This window comes from Suncus etruscus, chromosome 17, assembly GCF_024139225.1.
Source record: "Suncus etruscus isolate mSunEtr1 chromosome 17, mSunEtr1.pri.cur, whole genome shotgun sequence".
Lineage (NCBI taxonomy): Eukaryota > Metazoa > Chordata > Mammalia > Eulipotyphla > Soricidae > Suncus > Suncus etruscus.
In genome coordinates this window covers 52,952,534-52,970,552 of record NC_064864.1, presented here as the reverse complement: position 1 = coordinate 52,970,552, position 18,019 = coordinate 52,952,534, and the positions used below count along the sequence as shown (strand labels likewise).

At 44.0% G+C, this 18,019-nt stretch overlaps 1 protein-coding gene and 2 non-coding genes across 3 annotated transcripts; 2 read left to right on the top strand and 1 right to left on the bottom strand.

Moving 5' to 3' along the window:
- Positions 1-799: 799 nt before the first annotated feature.
- On the bottom strand, positions 800-905 carry LOC125995370 (U6 spliceosomal RNA). Its single transcript, XR_007490908.1, has one exon. It is a non-coding gene; the product is annotated as a U6 spliceosomal RNA (small nuclear RNA).
- A 4,174-nt stretch (positions 906-5,079) lies between these two features.
- On the top strand, positions 5,080-7,152 carry LOC126033449 (endogenous retrovirus group K member 113 Gag polyprotein-like). Its single transcript, XM_049790428.1, has one exon. It carries the CDS (start codon positions 5,080-5,082, stop codon positions 7,150-7,152), a length of 2,073 nt encoding a protein of 690 aa, XP_049646385.1.
- Positions 7,153-16,396: 9,244 nt separating this feature from the next.
- On the top strand, positions 16,397-16,560 carry LOC125995630 (U1 spliceosomal RNA). Its single transcript, XR_007491124.1, has one exon. It is a non-coding gene; the product is annotated as a U1 spliceosomal RNA (small nuclear RNA).
- The last annotated feature ends 1,459 nt before the right edge of the window (positions 16,561-18,019 follow it).

Below are 18,019 nucleotides of genomic sequence, written 5' to 3'. Positions count from 1 at the left end.
ACAAATAATTCAAAATGATATTTTGAAAATGACATAAAAATTTGTATCATGTTTCCTTGAGTTAGTTGCTATATTTTGAATTTCAGTCATCGAATGTTACAACATCCATTATGTATTTTTTAATCATTTGTAAATCCCTAATGGAAGTATTTGGTTCTAATTTGTAAATTAGATGGGGGGAATGTCTTGGAATGGTCAAATCAAAATCACAATGATTTATGAGAAGAATGCACAATTATAATTATAAAAGTGCTATAAGCCTTTGCCCCTGATTTGTATAGAACCTTCTCTTTCTGCCAGCCAGTGCTCTAAGTATTACATTGTGCCACTTAAATTTTTCCTCAATATCCCAATATGCCCACTGGAAATTCATTTTAAATCTACTTGCTAGCTACTATGGAATTATGAAAAAGGCTCAAACTTTGTGTTGATTCAGTTTTTTAAAGACAAACTTGATTTCTCCAAGTCTTAGCAATTGACAAATTCTAAGTTGATAGATCTCAACTACGGATGTGATATTGAGGGGAAATGCCTTTCAGACCAGTCCCTCACTCCAATGCTTGCAATTGTTGGGGTTGGCCCCATCTACTCAGATACCAGCAGCAAGGAAAGCCTATATCTCTCAGAAGTTTAGACATTGGACCCTCTCAATAGAGGCCAACCCAAGCCCAAAATTTGACACATAGATGTGTCAACTCTTCAGTGCATTGATATTTTTCTTAAACTTACACTGAATGTGTATTATGCTATTTGATTCTGTACAAATTAACATTAAAGGATTATTTTACTTTCTTTTTTTTTAAATATGGAACGCTTCACGAATTTGAGTGTCGTCCTTGCCCAGGGCCATGCTAATCTTCTCTGTATCGTTCCAATTTTAGTATATGTGCTGCCGAAGTGAGCACGGATTATTTTACTTTCAACATTGTGAATACATAAGATAGTGAGGAGAGTATATATGTAGAAATACAACTCAGTGATTGGGAGAAAATGTTCACATGCCATATTTCATAACAGGTCTATTATCCAAGTTATTTAAGGTACTCTAATGCTCAACAACATGACACCAAAAGCAACAATGAAACAGTGAACAACTCAGTCAAAAATGTGGAGCAGATATTGTCATTTCCTCAATTTTGAAGGCCAAAAAGTATTTGAAAAAATATATACTTTTATACCAAATATTGTGGAAATGGAACTCAAAATATGTGATGTGATTGCACCTTATACCTGTGGACATGGTAAAAAAAAATGTAGATATTATAGGTGCTGGTAAGGCTCTGACTAAAATGTAATTTTTACTCTATTTCTGATGGTGTCAAAGATATATTGAAAACAAAATATGGAAGGGACCTAAATTATGGACCATCCATGAACTTGAAAAGACCTCATTATTCACGATGACCACATATGTCCCTCCCCAGCATGATTACTAAACTTGCAATTTTATTTGTTATGACACAGTGAGACTTATTAAGAAAGCTGTGCTTTTCCATCATTTTTAAAATCTCAGAATAAAATCAAAGAATGTGTTAATTTTAGTTTACAATATGGGTTGGTTATGAAGCACAGTTGTTTGGTCAAATATGAGTTCTGCTATTACATTACAGATGATATATATTTTTACTATTAACTTTTATGGGCTTTAGGTAGTGGTGACAGTCTCTAATGAAATAAATGGACTTTACTGAATAAATATGCAATCTATGTATAAAAATTGAGGTTTTCTAGAAAAGCAACTTAGACTCAAATAGCAACAGATTCATCAAACTAGCAGTTATATACATATATTTTTTTGATTTTTTGGGGTCAGACCTGGTGACACATAGGAGTTACTCCTGGCTATGCACTCGAAATTGCTCCTGTTTTGGGGGATCCTATGGGATGCTGGTGATTGAACAGATATCAGTACTTGGTCAGCTGCTTGCAAAGCAAATGCCCTACTGCTGTTCCATCACTTAGGCCAACTAATAGTTATATTAACTTGCTAAACTGTTATAGATTCATTCAAATAAAGATGTAGTAGTAAGATTTCTTTTTTTGCTATTTGGGCCCACCTGGTAATACTTAGGGGTTATTCCTGGTTATGTGTGTAGAAATAACTCCTAGTTTGGGGGACCATATGAAATGCTTGGAATCGAACTGCAGTCTGTCTAAGGTTAGTGCATGCAAGGGAAAAGTCTTACTGCTTTTGCCACTGTTTCGGCTCCATAGTAGTAAAATTTTAATAAAACTTTAAATTGAAGTAAACTAATTTCTTTTCTTACATGGATTTTTTATTTTTAATTACTTTATTTAAACACTATAGTTAGAGTTGTTTACAATACAATTGTTTTTTAAATATTTATCATAGTTAACAAAGTTGTCCACGATTTAAATTAAAAAGAAATTCAGATTCCATGGTAAATATATCTGTATATCTGTAACAGAAATCCTTCCAGAGTATCTATTACGCTGCCCTGAACTATGGATTTCTGAATTGCTTAGGTCCCACCACATACACACACACACACACACACACACACACACACACACACACACACACACACACACACACACACACTGTTATTGCTTTGTTGATCTAAAGAATTCTGAGTGATGCATACTATATTATTGAGAAAATGTCTGGTAGACTGTACACCTCATCATCATAAATATATATCTGCACTTCATGTATTATGTTTGGCAGTTGTGCTAAAACCTGTGACAAAATGGATTTGCCTGCTTTATTGTGACCCTAGATTATAATTTAGTTCTCAATAAATTTTAGCATGTCAGTAATTTTTCTTTACAATTTTACATTGTCCAAATGTTTACTTAATTTAAAAAATGAGCTTTAAATTTTAAAAATACATTTTCAATTATTACTTCTATCCTCATCAGTGTTCCTTTTTAAACTAAATCCTACAGCTTTCTTATATTAGACATGGATGGATATGGTTTTTTGCTCTCCATAGAGCCAATTGTCAAGTATTTTCTAGAAAATAAAACAGCATACTTCTACAACATTATATGAAATAAAATTCAATAAACCTCACCAATGCATAATATAAACAAATACTATAAATATTACTTTTTAAATATTCTTTTAAAATTTACATAGAAATACCATTGGAATGTATAAAACGCTATATTTTGTTCTTATTTAATGCCATCCCTAAAGCCAGTTATAATTTATAGTTAAAGGCTCGAACAGACTGGCCCAGGTTTCCCCATCTGAGTGAAAATACTTATTCCTATCACTCACTGTTAAATTACTAACTAGTAACAAGATGACCTAGAGCATGGGTTGAATAGTAGCTGGGCTTTAATATTAGTTATTGAAATTAATTTACTTGTAAATAAATAACATAACTTATAATTAATCTATTCCCCAAAAAATAGAGATTATAAAAGGAAGTTTTTATTACTGAGGTTGCATAATGGGTGTCAGATTTTAATCTGCACATTTCATTTGTTCTCTCACATCATACCTTTGCCATTTATCACATAATTGTGTGGACATTCTCATACATACATACATACATACATACTTCTTTGGCTGTATGTGCCAAAGGCTACGTCACTATGGCCTGAGTGTAAGTAGATATAAGGTCACAATTTTATTTTAGTTTTACTTTCTAATTGTTTTCATTTGGGATTGAATATCAGGAAGTATAATTTTCTTTGACTTAATTTTAAAGTCACTTTATCAGAACAACCAAAGTTTTGGTCTACTTTAGTTCCTCAGAGTACATAGCATATCTACAGTATTCATCTCAAGCTAACACTTCACCTTCAATTCTCTACAGGTTTGATTTTCCTATATACAGAAAGTATGTTTTTTCTGACATTTTCAAACTAGTTATATGCTCTTGATCCAAGAACATGAATTTCTTGACTATCAAATGTTTTTTTTTGTTTTGTTTTTTGTTTTTAATATAATTTTTATTTTGATCATAGTGGTTTACATATTGTTGACAATATTTAGGTACATATTTACATAAAATTAGGGCGGATTTCCATCACCAATTTGTCCTCCCTACACCTCCTTTTTTTGTCCTACCTCACATATGCTCTTCCCTCACCTCCAGGGCTGCCAGAATATGTGGTCTTCTCTGTACCTAGCCTACTACTTAGTAGTCTTGCACCTGTTTGATCTTGGTGCTGTGAGGAGCCGGGAGAGTAGAACTCCCCCAGTGTTGCTATGCATTGCCTGCTTGCCTTCATGCCTGCCTGATTGTGAAGAATGGGAACCGAAACCAGAAAGTCTGCAAAGGACAGGCCAACAGGAAATACGCAGCTCAAAAAAAAAAATATGTCAGGGACAAACAGTTCTTGCCAGTTCTCACTGTGATCAAGAAATCATGGCCATGAAAAAGGAAATAGTGTCATACAGGTTTATGAGTACCAGTAACAAAACCTTTTACATCAGTAGCATAAAGAACAACATGTTACTTAAGAATTTAACTGTTGGTCTCTGGTAATCTGTAACTGTCATCTGAAAATGTGTACGTGACATCCGTGATTTGTGGTTTTTTCACTCAGCCCCACTAACTTCACCCGGCTCTACTGAGGGCTGTGAGCAAAAGACTAATCTGGCGAAATATGATTGGTGATAGCCATGCCTTTCCCTACCCCCGCTTCCCCATCGCTGAAAAGTATATAATCACATCCTGCCTGAAATAAAACTACTCTTGATTTCTCTTTTGATCTCATGAGTCATTACTAACTTTTGCCTCCACAGGTACTCAGAAGAGCACGAACCCTATCACGTTGTGTGGCTCTCCACAGGTTTCCTCACTGCTGGCCAGTGTAGGATAGGGCCCCCGATATAGGGGTCCCCTCTGGGGAGCCACATCTGGCGCCCAACGTGGTTTTCCTGCTCTTCTCCCTCGTCGCCGGTCGTTCCCGGGAATTCTCCGCGTCTCCCTTTTCTTTCCGTGAAGGGTGAGTTTCCCTTGCGCAGACGCGTTAAGAATTTCATGCATGCATCCCTCAGGGTGACTCTTCGTCTCCCTCCCAGGCGACCCCCGCCTTCTGGCCTCTCGTCCGTTGGGACCCCATATATCTTTCCTCTCCCTCCTCTTTCTTTTCGCTATGGGCTCTACACTCAGTACCGAGGAAAAATTCGTTCAATCCCTTCAGGATGAACTTATATCCAGGAAGGTTCATGTTTCTAAGGCAGACCTTTATCAATTTTTTAACATCCTTCATAAAGCTTCCCCTTGGTTTGTGTTTACCGCCCCTAAGATCGCCCGTTCCACTTGGTTGAAAATTGGGCAGGATTTGACGGATTTTTGTAACACACAAAATGATTCTGCTTTTAAGGACTGCATTCTTCAATATTGGAAACTCCTCGATGGCCTTATTACTGCAGCTCCTATCTCTTCCTCCTGCGCCGCTATCATCAAAGAGGGACAGGCTATCCTTACTAATGCTTCACGTTCTCATACTCCCTCCTCTCCCATGTCCCCCTCGCCTGAGACCTTTCGGCCCCCGCCATACGTCCCTGTTCCTGCAGATTCCTCTGCCTCGTCCTCTTTCGTTGCCATTACTCAGGCTCCTTCTCCCGACCACCTCTCTCCTGAAGACGCAGCCACGCTTGACGCAGCGGCTGCTGCTTACACTGCCCGCTCCCCGTCTGACCCCCCTGCTCCCTCCCACAGCTTTTCTCCTCCCTCCACTGCCTCACAGCTCCAGCACACCATTGATAAACTCTGCTCTTCTCTCAATCAAGTTCTCTCTAAGCTACAGTCCCCTAGTCCTCCTCAGGTTTACCCTGCCCTCCTTAAGCCTAAGGAGCAGCCTCCTTCTCAGCACCCTATGATCACACGTTCCCGTGCTCGGCCCCGTTCCCGTAGAACTACCCCTGCGCGCCCTGCTGCGCAGGCGGATGGCGAGGCTGCTGACGACCCTGATGGAAACGTTATTGAGGCCGATGACGAAGCTGACGCAGATGAAAATCAATCTGCGGGCGAGGAGGAGGCTGCCGTCTCCGGCGATGCCTCTCCTCCTGATGCCGACGCTCCCACCCAACGAGCTACCGGCCGTATTTTTCAAGAGGACATTGAAATTAAGGAACTCGATCAGGGCTCCCTTAAGGAAGTCCGCAAGGCCGTCCTTGAGTACGGTCCCCAGGCTCCCTATACCCTTTCTTGCCTTGAATCTCTCTCCTATGGCGGCGCTCTTTTTCCTATAGAATGGCGCATAACTGTCCGCCGCTGCCTTAAGCCCCAGGATATTGTCCTCTGGGAGGCTGAATTTCAAAATAATTGCAAGGACCTTGCGGGACCCAGTAAAAAGGAGTATCTCCAACTTTCTGGCTCTGCGCCCTATGACACTATGCAGGCTCAGCGCCGCCTTCCCTATCACATTCTCAGTTTAACCTCTCAAGCTGCTCTTAAGGCATGGAAAGCTGTCGGCTCTTCCTCGGGCCCTGCTCTTCCTCTTGCAAAAATCTTGCAGGCAGATGATGAGCCTTATCACGCCTTCATCTCCCGTCTCCTTGAGGCTATTGATCGTACCACCGGAATCACTGATACCTCTAATCCTTTCATCAAGCAGCTTGCCTTTGAAAATGCTAATCCTGCCTGCCGCCAAATTCTTAAAGGTCCCAAGCTCTCCCGCTCCCTAGAGGACATGATCTCTCTTTGTAAAAATGCTCATTCTTTTGCTACCCAAGTGGCTGGTGCCCTTGTCGCTTTTCAAAACCAGTCTAAAGGTAAAATCTGTTATTCTTGTGGCCAGCCTGGTCACTTCGCGGGTCAGTGTCCCCAGCGCAGGCTGCCTGACATACAGGCAGGCTCCACATCTGAACGCCCTTCCCTTTGCCCCCGCTGTCGGCGCGGGCGCCACTGGAGATCCTCCTGTCGCGCTATCACTGACATTGAGGGAAATTTTCTGGGTGAAAACCCACTCCTGAAACAGCGCCCAGGCCAGTCAAAAAACTCCGGCAGGGGTCGCCCCCAGACCCCGCACCAACAGCCTCGTCACATTCCTTTTGTCCCAGCCACTGGGGGAACGACTGGGACTCCCTCTCGCCAAATCCAAGTTCACTATCAGCGCCTCCCCTCCCAAACCCAGAACTGCGACCCTCAACCTCCTCCCTCTTCCGGGCCACCCCCGGTTCAGCAGGACTTGACTTGTGTTCCGCCACCCCCCTCTTATTAACTCCTCAGGGTGGTGTCTACTCTATTCCTACCGGTGTTTATGGACCACCTCCTCCTGGTTATTTTTTCATGATCATTGGTCGCGCTTCCTCTACCATTGATGGTCTTATCATCTCTCCTTCTATCGTTGATGGTGATTACTCTGGTGAGATTTTTCTTAATGCTACCGCTCCTTTTAAATCAGTTCAGGTCGTCCCCGGCACTCGCATTGCCCAAGCTCTTCCCTTGCCCCTAGCGGTGGAGCTGCCTGCCCTGCCCCAACCGCGGGGCGCCACTCATCCCGGTTCTTCTGATGTTTATTGGATAAAAACCATCTGTCGCGAACGCCCCTCTTCTATCCTTTCCCTCACCATCCAGGGCCGCCTCTTCCATGGCCTCTTGGATACCGGGGCTGATACCACCTGCTTTTCTCCTTTGGATTGGCCTCCTGATTGGCCTCTTTGTCCCTCTCCTGACCCTATCTCTGGGGTCGCCGGTACCGCTAAAAAGGTTCAGCTCAGCGCCCACCGGTTAATCTGGCAGGATGAGGATGGTGATACTGGCTTTGTCCGCCCTTATGTCATTCCTGATCTGCCCATCAACCTATGGGGTCGAGATCTTATGGATCAAATGGGCCTCGTGCTGCTTAAATGCAGAAACAAGCATGTCCTTGACCAAATGCTTGCTCAAGGCTATGTTCCTTCTAAGGGTCTTGGCAAATATCTTCAGGGTGTCACCAAGCCAATTTCAGTTTCTCCCCGCTCTGGCCGTCAAGGTTTAGGGTTCCCCTCTGCCCCTAAACGGCCTTCTATCTATGCCCTTTTCAATCAACCTCCTGCCTCCTCCTCCCTTCCTTCAATTTCACCTGACCCTCGACCTTCCCTCCGCATCTCTTGGAAATCTGATGACCCTATTTGGGTCTCTCAATGGCCCCTTACATCCGAAAAACTTGCTGCCGCCATCTCCCTTGTTCAAGAACAACTTGCTGCCGGTCACATTGAACCTACCACTTCCCCCTGGAATACCCCCATCTTTGTTATCAAAAAGAAGTCTGGGTCTTGGAGGCTCCTTCACGACCTCAGACGCATCAACGCTTCCATGCATCCCATGGGGGCTACTCAGCCTGGATTACCTGTTCCCACAGCCTTTCCTGCTAATTCACATAAAATCATTCTCGATCTTAAGGATTGCTTTTTCTCTATCCCCCTTGATCCTCACGACTGTCCTAGATTCGCCTTTTCTCTCCCTCCGATTAATGCTACTGGTCCCGCTGCCCGTTACCACTGGCGGGTGCTTCCTCAAGGAATGGCTAACAGTCCAACACTCTGCCAGGTTTATGTTGCCTCCTATATTAATCCTTTTCGTTCCTTATATCCCTCTATCACCTTCTATCATTACATGGATGACATCCTCCTTCTAGGCCCCGATGAAGCTGCACTTCTTAAAGCGGCTCAACATCTTGTTGCCTCCCTTCAGGCCCATGGCTTCTCCATCTCCAAAAATAAAATTCAACTTCATCCTCCCCATCTTTTCTTAGGTTTTGAGCTCCTCCCTTCCTCTGTCCGTACTCAAAAGCTTCAGCTTCGTACCTCACATCTAAAAACCTACCATGACTTTCAACAGTTGTTAGGAGATATTACCTGGCTCCGTCCCTATCTTAAGCTTTCCACCGGGGACCTCAAACCACTCACTGATCTCCTCCAAGGAGACTCTGACCCTACTTCCCCTCGTAGCCTCACCCCAGCAGCAAAACAGGCTCTCACACTTGTTGAAAGGGCCATCCAGACACAGTCTCTCTCCTACTACAACCCTGATCAACCCCTTCAACTCATTATCCTTGCCACTACCTTTGCACCTACCGGCGTTTTCTATCAAACTGCACCACTCTTCTGGATTCATCTTCCCTCTACCCCCTCTAAGGTCCTAGCCACCTATCCTGATCTGGCCATTTCTCTCCTACAACATGGCCTCACACTTTCTGTTAAACTCTTTGGTCTTCATCCACACTCCATTACTTTACCTTACTCACCGCAAAATCTCTCCTATTTACAGCAAAACTCTGTGGATTGGGCCCTTTTTCTCTCTAATTATACCGGAAACATTCTCTCTCACTACCCTTCTGACAAGCTCATTCAGTTCCTCAATCGCCACCCTGTTGTCTTCCCATCTCTCTCTAAGCACTCCCCCATCCCAGATGCAACCCTTGTCTTCACAGACGGCAGTTCCTCAGGTACCGCAGCCATCTCTGTCAATGGCTCTCTCTCCACCTTTCCCTCTACTTTTTCCTCAGCTCAACATGTTGAACTTTATGCTGTTTTACAAGCCTTTACTCTAGTTTCTTCCCCTTTTAATCTTTACACAGATAGTGCCTACATCGCTCACTCTGTTCCCCTTTTAGAAACTGTTCCTTTTATCAAACCTACTACTACCGCTTTTCAACTTTTCGCCCAAATTCAGCAACTTATTCTTGCCCGATCTTCCCCCTTTTTCATTGGGCATATTCGAGCCCATTCCTCCCTGCCAGGCCCCCTGGCACTAGGTAACGCTTGCGTCGACGCAAGCACTAGACCCTCCACCGTCACTATTATGGCCTCCTTTGCCCTCTCTCCTTATGAAAGAGCCCAGCAGGCTCACTCTCTTCACCATCTTAATGCTCAAACTCTGCGCCTAAAATTTTCCATCACCCGAGAGCAGGCCAGAACTATTGTTAAACAGTGCTCGCAATGTGTTTCACTCCTCCCTGAACCTCACACGGGAGTCAACCCCCGCGGACTCACTCCCGGTGCCCTATGGCAAACCGATGTCACTCACTTCCCTTCATTTGGATCCCTTAAATTTATACATGTCACCATAGACACTTTTAGTGGATTTCTGCTTGCCTCCCTCCATACTGGTGAGGCTGCCAAAGACGTTATTTCCCATTTCTCTCACTGTTTTTCTGTTATTGGTACCCCCAAAACCATCAAATCAGACAATGGCCCTGCATATGTTTCTTCAGCACTTAAATCCTTTCTAGCCAAGTTTGGCATTCTTCATAAATTCGGCATCCCCTTCAATCCCCAGGGCCAGGGTATTATTGAAAGAGCTCATTCCACCCTCAAAAACATGTTATATAAACTCTCATCCAAGGATCTTCTTTTTCAAGGCCATAAAGTTACCCCTCGGTTACTTCTTAACCATGCCCTTTTTGTCCTCAACTTCCTCACCCTCGACGCTGACGGAAAATCAGCAGCTGACAGGCTCTGGCATCCGGCCACAGCCTCCTCTTTTGCAACAGTTCTTTGGAAAGATGTGCGTACCGGTGCCTGGCTCGGACCACATCCTGTACTTATCTGGGGAAAAGGACATGCCTGTGTGCATAACCCCGAAACTGAGGAAACCAGATGGCTTCCTGAACGCCTCATCAAGCCGTTTACCCCGCCCAGGGACTCGGCCCCTGAGGCCCCTTTATCTGCTCTCTCCACAGATTCTGCTCCATCCTGCTCCTCGGATTCTACAGTCCCTGCTGCATCCTGCTCTTCTACATCTCCGGACATCACGCAACATGCCTCTGCTTTGGATCCCCTTGCCCCTCCTTTTAGCCCTCCTTCCACTTCTCCCTGATTCCTTTTGTGCCGCCCCGCCTTCGCCCTATACACTCTTTAACTATACTTGGCTCATTTTTAATGAAGCCGGTGACGTCGCCAATGCCTCCAGCATCCTCTCCACCTCTCCCTCCTGGGAACCCCTTTTCGTTGACCTCTGTGCCCTCGCTCTTGGAGCTAACTCGGTCTGGGGCACCCCCTCACATTTCTTACCCCAAGATTACCCCATCGATTCTGCCAACCAAGCCCAATTTGGCTGTGGCAATCGCGCCGCCCGTGAAAATCTCCGATCAGAACCCCTCTACGTCTGCCCCGGCGACCATCGCCCTCGTGCTCTCTCCTTCACTTGCGGCGACTCTTCTCATTTCTTCTGCAAAGCATGGAACTGCGAAACATCCGGCGACGTTTCCTGGTACCCCTCATCCACTTGGGACTACATCACCGTTTTAAAAGCACCCTCCCCCAACCTCTGTCCTTATGGTTATTGGTGTAACCCCCTTGTCATTTCCTTTACCACTGCTGGCCGCAGTGAGCATCGCTGGCATTCCCCCCATCGCTGGGGCCTTCGCCTCTATACTTCCGGTACTGATCCCGGCCTCCTTTTCTCCATCCAACTCCGTAAGGAACTTCCCCACTCTTCCGGCCCTGTCCCTCTTGGCCCTAATATTGCCCAAGCACCCATTCTGCCCCCCCCTTCTTTTCAAAGTAGTTCCTCCTTTGCTTTAGTTCCCCCCCTACTCCTCACCTACCCCCCACCCCCCCCCCTTTTCTCCTCCCCCTCCCTCCCCTTCTTCCCCCACCACCCCTACCCCTCCTTCCCTTCAGCTTACTCTTCCCCCCAGCATTCCCTCTGATTCTGCCCGCCTACTTACTCTTATGAATGCCTCTGCCATGGCCATTCCTGACCCTGCCTTTACCCATTGTTGGATTTGTTTTTCCCCCCAACCTCCCTTTTATGAGGGTGTCGCCGTCACTGACCAACTCTGGTCCACCACTGATGAACATATGCTGCCTTGGGGGCTCGATAACGCCCATGCCATCACAGTTGCCCAAGTGGTTGGTTCCGGACTCTGTATCCACCCCAATGGTACCCGTCTGCCACCCCAACTTCGTGACACTTGCAACTCCTCTCACCTTGTCTACCCCCCACTTAAAACCACTGACCCCCCCCGTTACCTTGTTGCCCCCAACGGCACCTATTTTGCTTGTGCCTCTGGCCTCACTCCCCATATTATCGAGGGTCCTTTCCATGCCTCCACTGATTATTGTGTTCTTATTCTCCTTCTCCCCCGCCTCTCCGTGCATCGCACTGAGGACCTCCTTCTCAGCCGTCTCCCTGGTCCTGGCTTCAGCCGCCACCGCCGTGAGCCCATCTCTGCCCTCACGGTTGGCATCCTCCTCGCTGTTGGCGCCACTGGTGCGGGTACTGGCATCGCCTCCCTCGTTGAAACACGCGGCCAATTTGCCCACCTCGAAAACTTACAACGTGCCGTTGATGCTGACATTGCTGAACTCAAAAAAGGTCTCTCGCACCTCACTAACACTGTTAACTCTCTTGCAGAAATGGTCCTTCAAAACCGCCGTGGGCTTAACCTTGCCTTTCTAAAAGAAGGGGGGATGTGCGCCGCCTTAAAAGAGGAATGCTGTATATTTAAGGATGAAACTGGTCTGGTTAGAGATAGCATTAAAAGAGTTGAGGAAAGTCTTGAGGAGAGACGTAGGGAGCTTGATCAGAGTGAGAGCTGGTATAAGAACTGGTTTTCTACAACCCCATGGTTGACTACTTTACTCCCAGCTTTTCTGGGACCCTTTCTCGGCCTTATGCTGCTATTATCCTTTGGTCCGTGGGCCTTCCGCCGCATCACCAGCTTCGTGAAATCGCAGATTGATGAGGCTACAAAGAAGCATCCCACCGTTTTGTATCAACAACTTGCAACTGAAGAGGCTCCCTCCCCACCTCCTGCCTTGCTACAGTTTGAAGTCTTTGAGAAACTAAGCAAGAAGCGTCCTTCGCTAGGCTCTCGCTGTGCTAAAGCTTGGAGAAGCCTCAAGGAATGCTGTCCCTACAGGCGCTGAGCATCACGAGGGCAGCTCATCTTTCTTGCTTAGCAAAAAAAAAAAAAAAAAAGGGGGAGATGTGAGGAGCCGGGAGAGTAGAACTCCCCCAGTGTTGCTATGCATTGCCTGCTTGCCTTCATGCCTGCCTGATTGTGAAGAATGGGAACCGAAACCAGAAAGTCTGCAAAGGACAGGCCAACAGGAAATACGCAGCTCAAAAAAAAAAATATGTCAGGGACAAACAGTTCTTGCCAGTTCTCACTGTGATCAAGAAATCATGGCCATGAAAAAGGAAATAGTGTCATACAGGTTTATGAGTACCAGTAACAAAACCTTTTACATCAGTAGCATAAAGAACAACATGTTACTTAAGAATTTAACTGTTGGTCTCTGGTAATCTGTAACTGTCATCTGAAAATGTGTACGTGACATCCGTGATTTGTGGTTTTTTCACTCAGCCCCACTAACTTCACCCGGCTCTACTGAGGGCTGTGAGCAAAAGACTAATCTGGCGAAATATGATTGGTGATAGCCATGCCTTTCCCTACCCCCGCTTCCCCATCGCTGAAAAGTATATAATCACATCCTGCCTGAAATAAAACTACTCTTGATTTCTCTTTTGATCTCATGAGTCATTACTAACTTTTGCCTCCACAGGTACTCAGAAGAGCACGAACCCTATCATGTTGTGTGGCTCTCCACAGGTTTCCTCACTGCTGGCCAGTGTAGGATAGGGCCCCCGATATAGGGGTCCCCTCTGGGGAGCCACATGGTGCCTCCCTTATTTCCCCCTCTAACTGGGGGGCAGGACTAGCTAGTTCAAGTTACGTGGTTTTGTTGGAAGAAGAGAAAAGTAATAAAATGGGGTAAAAGTCTAATACGCAGAAAATAAGCGGAATTCTTCTAGAGGCTCTCATCATCGGTTTGAGAGACGAAGGAGAAAAAGGTGAAACATTCCACCAATAGAAAAAGAAGTGTCAAATATCCAGTGAGGACTCCAACAATAACAATAAGCACCACAACATAGAAAAAAAATGCCATGGTCTTGAAATAAGAAACATGGCAGAGCACATAAAAAAAGAAAAGAAAAGAAAAGAAAAGAAAAAAAGAAAAGAAAAGAAATGAGTGTAAATGGCGGCAACAGCTTCAATAACCACACTAAAACAAAGAAATCAACCAAAAATAGATAGGTAAATAAAAATAATAATAATAATAAATGAAGATAAAAATAATATATAAAAAATAAACAATGTTTTGTGCTTTTTTGCTTTTTTTTTCCCTCCTGCCCTGGAACAGTAAATATTGGGGTCATTCGAAAAGGAATTCACTTGGCCTAAGAGATATGGGGTTTCTCCTCCCTTGGAATATATTGTCATGGGATCAACTATAGACTCTGTTCAGGATCCTTTATTCTCCCGGTGGTGCTTTTGTGTTGTTTGGAAGACTTCTGTTTCGTCCTAAGTGATACAATCAGACCTCTGTATCTATTGATCTCAGTATCTGCACAGTTCCAGGGGTGGGACATATGATGAAGTCAGTCTTTGTGGTTCTAGAAGTTACGTTCCCTCAGTGTCATTTTAATCCATCATCTGTGGTTGGTGGTCTTGGTCTTTGCACTGAACCTAGGATGGCACCTAGGATAGCGTCTTTCTTTGTGTTTCCAGAAGCCCCATTCCATTACAATTGTCTCTGCCGGAACTTTGGAACTGGGGATCATGGTTGTTGTGCAGATCGTAGTTCAAACCCTAGACTAGGGCTTTTTTATCGGTCCCAAGATATATACAGTCTGGTCATGGTTCTAGCAGCCACTCATCTGTAAATCGCGATCTTGGCTTTTGGACCTACCAATGGATGACAAGTCTTCTGATTTTGTCTTATCGTTAGCTGGTAAGGTAACTTGACCTGCTCTTAGGTCAAGTTGTTTCCATTTTCCTCGATGTTAGGATATCGTATTAGAGCTGGCACTTGTTGGTGTTCTAGCAGTATTAAGGCTGTCCTGGATGGGATTTGTTTCCTGCAGCTGTTGTGAAGAACTGTGCCGTTTCTATGTCTGGGCTTCAGGGTTCAAGGCTGGACGGATGGTATCTAATCACCTGAGGTCCTTGCTACTTTCTCCTCTCTTCTCACTACTTTCTTTTTTATTTTTTTCTTTTCTATTCTTCTCTTTACTTTTTTACTTTTCTCTTTTCCCTTTCTTTCTAATGTATTTTCTCTTTTCTCCCTTCCTACCCCCACTGTTGCATTAGTTAATTAATGATGGGGCTGGATGGCGATGGATTGTGAAGGATTTCTTTCTGCCACTCCAGGCCACGTGGCTCTGCAACCCCATTTAGCCAGCGGGTCCCAGGCCCAGGTGAAAGGCGAAATCACTCACTCATATGCAGGCATTAGGAACCATCAGCTTTATTCATGCCCTATCCACCACAGGTGTGTGGCCTATAACCTTTCAAGCATTCAGACATTCTTAGCCCTGCATCTTATAATTCAGCCATCTTTCTTCGAGCGCCCATCAGGGCCAAAAGGCAAAGACCCTTAATCCCCTGGCTTCCGGGTTTATCTACCTATTCCAAGACCCCTCCCAGGAATGGGCCGGGTCTTGCAGGTAAGGTCACACCTATTATCCGGTTCCCAAGACCTTTCCCAGAAATGGGTGGGTCTCAGATAGGTACCCTACATTTCCCCCTTTTTTGAAATATAAAAAGAGCCTTTTGTAATTTTGACTTAATTGTAGACAATATTCACCCCTCAATCCCACCCAGACCTCCTACCGTATTAAAACTCTTCACCCTCAGTCCTTATACTATTATGCATCAAGACTGACCTCCTACCCCAATGAACCAGTACCCAGAACCCAAGCGAAGGGACATCCTATCAAACCCACACCTCGTCTCCTGCAAGAAAAGGCAGCCAACTCCCCTACAGATTCATGCTGCGTGGCCCTCCCTACCACCTCTCCCTAATGTGGACTGTTACTTGAAACTGGACTTAGTTCCAAAAGTATCCCCAATGTAAGAACTCTTCCAAGACCTCCCTGCTGCAAATCTTTTGCCAATCTGAAGAAGGTCAGGGGTGTGATGGAAAGGTGCTTGGGAACCCACACACCACAAGAAAAACCCAAAAGACAATGGGAAAACCTGTACTTCCAACATAAACATTAGACCTGTATTATACCTCCTCTTTACCTGATTTTCCCCAAATGTAAGGTAGTCTTTTGCATCACTTTGGTCCTTTAAGTACTTTGTTAATTCATTCCTTTTTTTAAAAAAAAAATGTCTGTTCGACATATACATATGTGAGCACATAAATTTTTAATCCTATTTTTTTTGTTTCTTTTTTGGGTATGTGACCTGTTTCTGTTTTCCGCTCTGTCCACCCCCAAATGCACCGACAATATGATATAGCACCATTTCTTCCTGCAAAGGCACACTAAAAAAAGGGGGGAAATCTTACATATAAGAAAGAGCTCTTATCTACTAGAGATGGGAGCTCATAGGTGTTTACAATACAGGGATATCTCCTACCTTGAAAATATGTCATGTGGAATATCAAATGTTTTAACTACTAAAGGATAAGGAGGGTAATAACAATGTCTAAAAATTCTCTATTGTGTTGAAATGGGATGCTATACTTACTTGGCAGGGGTGATTCCATGATTACGAAGGTGGTTTCCCCAGGGTGAGGCTCGCCCATTGCACTCCGGGTGTGCTGACCCCTGCGATTTCCTCAAATGTGGGAAACTCGATGGCGTAATTTATGGTAGTGGGGGACTACGTGCGCGCTCTCCCCTAAAAAAAAAAAAAAGAAATGGGATGCTAGTTTTTCTCTCTGCCATGTCTTCTTTTCCACTTTTACTTTATTCTTTGATCAGCCAGCGAGAGGTTCATGACATCTTGCAGAGTACTCGTATAGATGGTTATGTTAATTTTTAAAGAATATGATAATTGCATATTAAAGGATAATTGGAATGTGGAATAGGGAATTATTATAGAAAAGGGAAAATTTTAATATAGAAGGTAACCCATCCAAGAGTACTTATTGCTATAGCACTATTCCAAATGTGAATCAAATGCATCTCATGTGCTTGTTTCACATATAAATTCCTTCTTCTTACTTCAGAAGCTGGAGTGATAGCACAGTGGGTAGAGCATTTACCTTATATGAGGCCAACCAAGGACCAACTTGGGTTCAATCCTTGGCATCCCATATAGTCCTCCTAGCATGCCAAGAATAATTTCTGAGTGCAAGCTGGTAATAATCCCTGAGCACCACCAGGTATGGCCCAACCACTAAAAAAAAAAAAACAACCCTCCAGAGTCGACTGGGGAAACTTCATTTTTTTTTAAACATGGGACCTGAATGGTTCTTAAATATACAGAAATTTGGAACCACTGACCTAGGATATATAGATCACCCAGCAATTTTGAAGAGAGAAAAGTTTATAGTGGTTCAGCTGCTATACATTATATATTTTTGCCTTTGCTATATAATAATTCCTTCAATTTCTCCAATGCCCTGCACCTATGGGACTGAGCAGGGCTAACCTTTCATCCCTTGAAGATAGTTTTGTATAATATGGTTTTGTGAAAATGTAGCCTTGATAAACATTAAATTTTCTATTCACCACTTCAAAAACATATTTTAGCAAATAAGCATTCAGTATAATATCCAAACTTCCCAACCTGATCTATAGGCAATAAAAATTCAGTAATTTTTAAAACTTTACCAACTCTGCCAAAGTTGGCAAGAAATAAAAATTTTGACCATGTAAAATATGTCATGTGTAATATAATCTCTTTAGTACTGAAAACCAGCCTGTTCCTAAGACCTAAAAAAAACCCAATAAATATATGCCTTACACCTGAGAAAAATTGTTCATTATCACTATATAACCTATTGATCAAGCATGAGCTCTGGTTTATTTTGTATGAGATAAAAATCATGCAGAAGGTCCGAAGTGATAGCATGGAGGTAGGGCATTTGCCTTGCATGCAGAAGGACGGTGGTTCGAATCCCGGCATCCCATATGGTCTCCCATGCCTGCCAGGAGCGATTTCTGAGCCTAGGGCCAGGAGTAACCCCTGAGCGCTGCCGGATGTGACCCAAAACCAAAATAATCATAATAATTAATAATAATAGTAGTAATAAAAACAACAACAATAATAAATCATGCAATAAATCTGTTTATAAACGGCATCTCTAAATTTTTCAGATTCAAGAGTAAAATCATGGGGCTGGAGAGATAGCATG

What these genes read in the sequence shown, in the direction of transcription:
- LOC126033449 (XM_049790428.1), top strand. Translation starts at nt 5,080, where the DNA reads ATGGGCTCTACACTCAGTACCGAGGAAAAATTCGTTCAATCCCTTCAG.